Source organism: Limulus polyphemus, unplaced genomic scaffold, assembly GCF_000517525.1.
Source record: "Limulus polyphemus unplaced genomic scaffold, Limulus_polyphemus-2.1.2 Scaffold2780, whole genome shotgun sequence".
NCBI classification, from domain to species: Eukaryota; Metazoa; Arthropoda; class Merostomata; order Xiphosura; family Limulidae; genus Limulus; species Limulus polyphemus.
The window spans coordinates 39,267-43,592 of NW_013668390.1; the positions used below are offsets into that span (position 1 = coordinate 39,267).

Genomic DNA, 4,326 nt, shown 5'->3' on the forward strand with positions numbered 1-4,326 from the left:
GGCAGCACAGTAGAAAACACTCTTCGTGTTTGTTTTTATATTGTTGTTTTGCAAAAGAAAAAAAAAAAAATATGTAACGTCCTGTCGGACAGGTTCCCTGAGGTCTATAGTTGTGGGTAATCTTAGCCTCCAGTGCCACCTGGTTTGAACCTTAGTCATTTTTTTTCTTGGGATTGTTAGAAAGTAACCTATACAGGAGCTTAAAGTAACTCAAGTGCTGTATGGAATTTCCTTGGAAACAATTCACAGTGTTGTGCGCAATGATACGTCACGCGATATTCAAGTGAGGAGGACACATTGAACATGTCATTCACACTTCGTTGGATCTCACAAGTGTGTAGTGTACTGTTGCCAAGTTGTATGTAGTTCGCGTGTCGTGCGACAGGGGTATTACAAATACAAAAATGTAGGATGTATATAAAAAAAAATTACATTATATATTATAAAAATATTAATATGGCATTAATTATTATGTAGATTTTTCTCTTACATAAACAGGTCTTGGCACCACTCAAGGCTCCTCGGGTTATGGAATAGAAAGCGACCTTCGCGATTAAACAATTAATTGTGCTTCTTTTCCTATTTTTATGCTTCCGTTAATTTTTATTGCTATTTATTCCCTCAAGTCAATCTTCAAGATTTAATTGTCGGAAAACGAAGCAAGCTGATCTGTAGATGCTATTTGTTAAGCAAACTATGTGATTCTGATATAATATAGTTGTTGCTATTGTAAAAATTGCACAGAAAATAAGTAAAAAAAAAAGACGTTTTAGTTCTTTTTTCAAATTTCCTGTTTGTTTTCAATATCCACAAAAACAAACAAAATCTCATTTACATAATTAAAAGTGAAAGTAACGATAACCCCTTTTTATTACTCCTCTGATTACTTAAATTTTTTTTGGTTAGGGGGCGCTCGACTTGCAATTTGCGGGTAAGGAACCCCACTGTTCGTTGGAAAAATAGTTGGCGGTGGGCGGTGTTGACTAGCTGCCTTCCCTCTAGTCTATCACTGCTAAATTAGGGACGGCTAGCGTAGATAGATCTCGTGTAGCTTAGCGCGAAATTCAAAACAAACAAATCTTCCTAATGATACTGACCTGGTGTAAGATAAGTTTCTTACCAGTGCGGTATCGAATTCTTATTATGTCCACAGCAAGAATTACTGATTTTATTTGTTATAGTTGCCAGGCGACCGGGGTTAATAACGATAAGATGAAACCTGCGAAATGATCGAAAATGTAATAATATTTAAATCAAATTGCGTTAATATTTTCATTATTTCCATTTCTGCGAACCGAAATATCTATGAAAGTGATAAGGAGATTCTGTAGTAAACTATTACCGTATAATTATGTTATATTTACAGACTTTTTTTTCCACAATTATCACTGTTCGACAAAGAAACTGTACATTCATTTCAGTGCGTAAAATCGTATCCAGGAGTAATGCTTGTGTGAAGATTTCGTCCTAAATCTAACTCAATATTTCCATTACATAACTACGTTTTTTAAGAATGGTGTAATTCAGTAAGTTTAGTATACTGGCATGGATTATCGATAAACATTCACCTGGAGCGTATTTTAAAGAGTGTATACAGTCTTTTCTAGCTTTTCACCTAGCAGTTTCGGTGTTATTTTTTTTTTTGGTTCTTGTTGTTTGTCCTTATTACAGGAGACTTTTCTCCTTCATCATATGTTACGTTATTTCATTCACAAAACATTATTAATAGGTCAATGAAACCAGAAAAGGAGAGCCCCACCAGTAGTCGAAGTCCTACAGCTTCTAGTCCCCAGCAAACTCCTTCTCCTTCCTCCACTCAGGGACCACCCACTCCCCCCACTACACCAAATCAAGGACAAACTGCTATGGGAGGAAGAGGGATATCTGGAAATCGACGAACCGTCGGTCTTCCAAAACAAGGTATTTTTCAATGTTTTAAAATTAATTTTATAATAGCAAAGCATCGTTTAGTTATTCCTTGTGTAACAATTTTTAATTCTTTATCAAGTGTTTAAATATCAATAAAATGGTAACAGACAATTCCAAGTACCATAGTCTGATTGACTCATATTTTTCCGATTGCTTCCATGACGGTAAAATGGATTTAAACAGCTTGGCGATGTTGTAGTTCGTGACCTTATATTACGGAAATAAACTATATTATATATTGGTCATGTAGTTTGTAGAATCAAGTGTAAATTATGAATAAAATTGACGCCTGTTTTATACCTGATAGATACTTTTTATTAACATGAAGTAAGAGAAAAAGAGACTGAAATAAAACTCTGCGTTTAATCAACCCAATTATATGTTTATAAAATAGAAAGAAATATTAACAGATTCACTTGTAAAGGTTTGAGATTAATGGGTGTTTTTCAGGTCAACAAGAAGGACAGCCAATCGATTTCAGCCACGTGGACGTAGGTCAGCTTTCGACTGAGGCCATTGGTAATTTTGATGAGTCCGAACTCGATCAATATCTTCCTCTTCAGAATGGCTTACTTCCATCATTGAAGAGCAACCTATCTAATCTTAACTCTTCTACAGTAGGTGGTTCTAGCAATACCTACAGCTCTACTTGGGTTCCTAAGTTTTTGCCATCCATATTAGCATCTTCTGTAATGGAAGCTGGAAACTTTAGAGCTCAGCCTAACATCCCCTCAAACAGTTTAAGTCAACAAGCAGTCGATTCAACATCTACAACTACTCCTGGTGCATGCACCAAAGAAAGGGTTGCGACATCGCTTCCAGGTTGTAACACCATCAGAAACCGCCATTCCGCCAGCACACAAGGGGGATTTCTGTATTCGGACAGCAGCAGTAACAGCAGTAGTGGGGGTCAAGAGGATTCTGTCAAATTCCAAGAACTCACTCCCGTTGTGAAACCAACTAACCGAACCTCCACTTCCATCCTCATGGGTAACGCTGTTGAACTCCAGAATATGAACACTCATTCCAGCTTTGCAGAGAACAATCCTTTTAATACATCGCACAATGGTTATGGCGGCATTCCACCACTGGCTCCAATAAACACTTCCATGTACGGTTACTATAGCAACGAACAAGAACCCATGGTGTCCTCTTATCAGTATCCTTCTCCATCTGGAGTCAAGTCCAATTACAGAGGAATGGGTATCTCTGAGGAAATGTGGTCAACCTATGCTTGAATATAAGGCTCATTTAAAGCTATTCAAGATGATCTGCAGACATTGCTGCCAAAGACAAATGTTGTTTATTATTTTTTAATCTGGTTCTGTTTTTCTACACCACTTAACCCATTTCAGTTAAAACCAAACTCAATGTTTAGCGATTTTATTGATATAAAAATAAGCGTTAGTGGCGCCCTGAGGGTGAGGAGAAATACTTGTCACGTGCGAAGTATGGTTAACGTTATGTGTGTAGATAAACATATGTGCCTTAGGTAGTTTGGCTAGATTGAACGGCGTTATTAATATTATTTGTGCAATAATTTTTTATAAGTGGATATTATATAATTTTTTTTTCTCTCTTGTCAATGAGATGTCTATTAGAGACTAAGGTAGTAAAGTTTATCCCAAGCGGTCATTTTCTTATCTACTCGTGTCTGTATATAGTCCAGAACTCTGTTCTTTCCTTTGCATTAAGGTATTCTCTTGTCTGCGTAAAGTCCAGAATTCTATGCTTTCTTTTCCATTAAGGTATTCACTCGAGTCTATGTACAGTCCAGAATTATATGCTTTCCGAGTGAATACCTTAATGGAAAATGTCTATACAGTCCAGAATTCTATGCTTTATCGGATATTCACTCGTGTCTGTATATAGTTCTGAGTACTGGAGTAATTTCGGTTTATCTAAAACATTGCATCAAAATGAGATACATGGAAGAATTATGTTAAGTATTAATAGGGGTGACGCCAGTCTCTTCCCGTAAAGGGGGATGTGGTAGGATAAACAAGAAATTGAGGGGGCTCTACATCTTGTGGACAAACATACTGTAGTGTTTAGGAAATAAAAAAAAAACTTTTGAACTTTTCATTGGACGCAAGGGCCACAGGAAAGGCTAAGGCACATATTAGGATGGCTTCAGCCTCAGGAAGCCCGCCGCCCCTGGATATTAACACTCAAAGTTATCTGTAAAACATAATTATCAAAACATTGTCATCGGACGTAATTCTGTAAAAAAGCAGTTCTATACATATAAGATTATTTATTAAAGAAGATCAGAAAACAAAACCTACTAAAATTAATTATTATAGTAAAGCCACAATACATATGATACTTTTATTAAGCCACCTGTAATTTAAAAATGTCTGACTTTTCGCTTCGTGATCATTTTTAATATTTTTT

At 36.3% G+C, this 4,326-nt stretch overlaps 1 protein-coding gene across 1 annotated transcript in view; it reads left to right on the forward strand.

Moving 5' to 3' along the window:
- The window catches only part of LOC106467887 (transcription factor Sox-10-like), a 33,673-nt gene extending 29,956 nt beyond the window's left edge, over nt 1-3,717 (forward strand). Inside the window, exons 3-4 of the mRNA XM_013928271.2 lie at nt 1,730-1,920; nt 2,380-3,717. Of these exons, the coding sequence (XP_013783725.1) occupies nt 1,730-1,920; nt 2,380-3,167 (979 nt within the window). The 3' untranslated portion in view covers nt 3,168-3,717. The remainder of the gene's footprint in view (nt 1-1,729; nt 1,921-2,379) is intronic.
- The last annotated feature ends 609 nt before the right edge of the window (nt 3,718-4,326 follow it).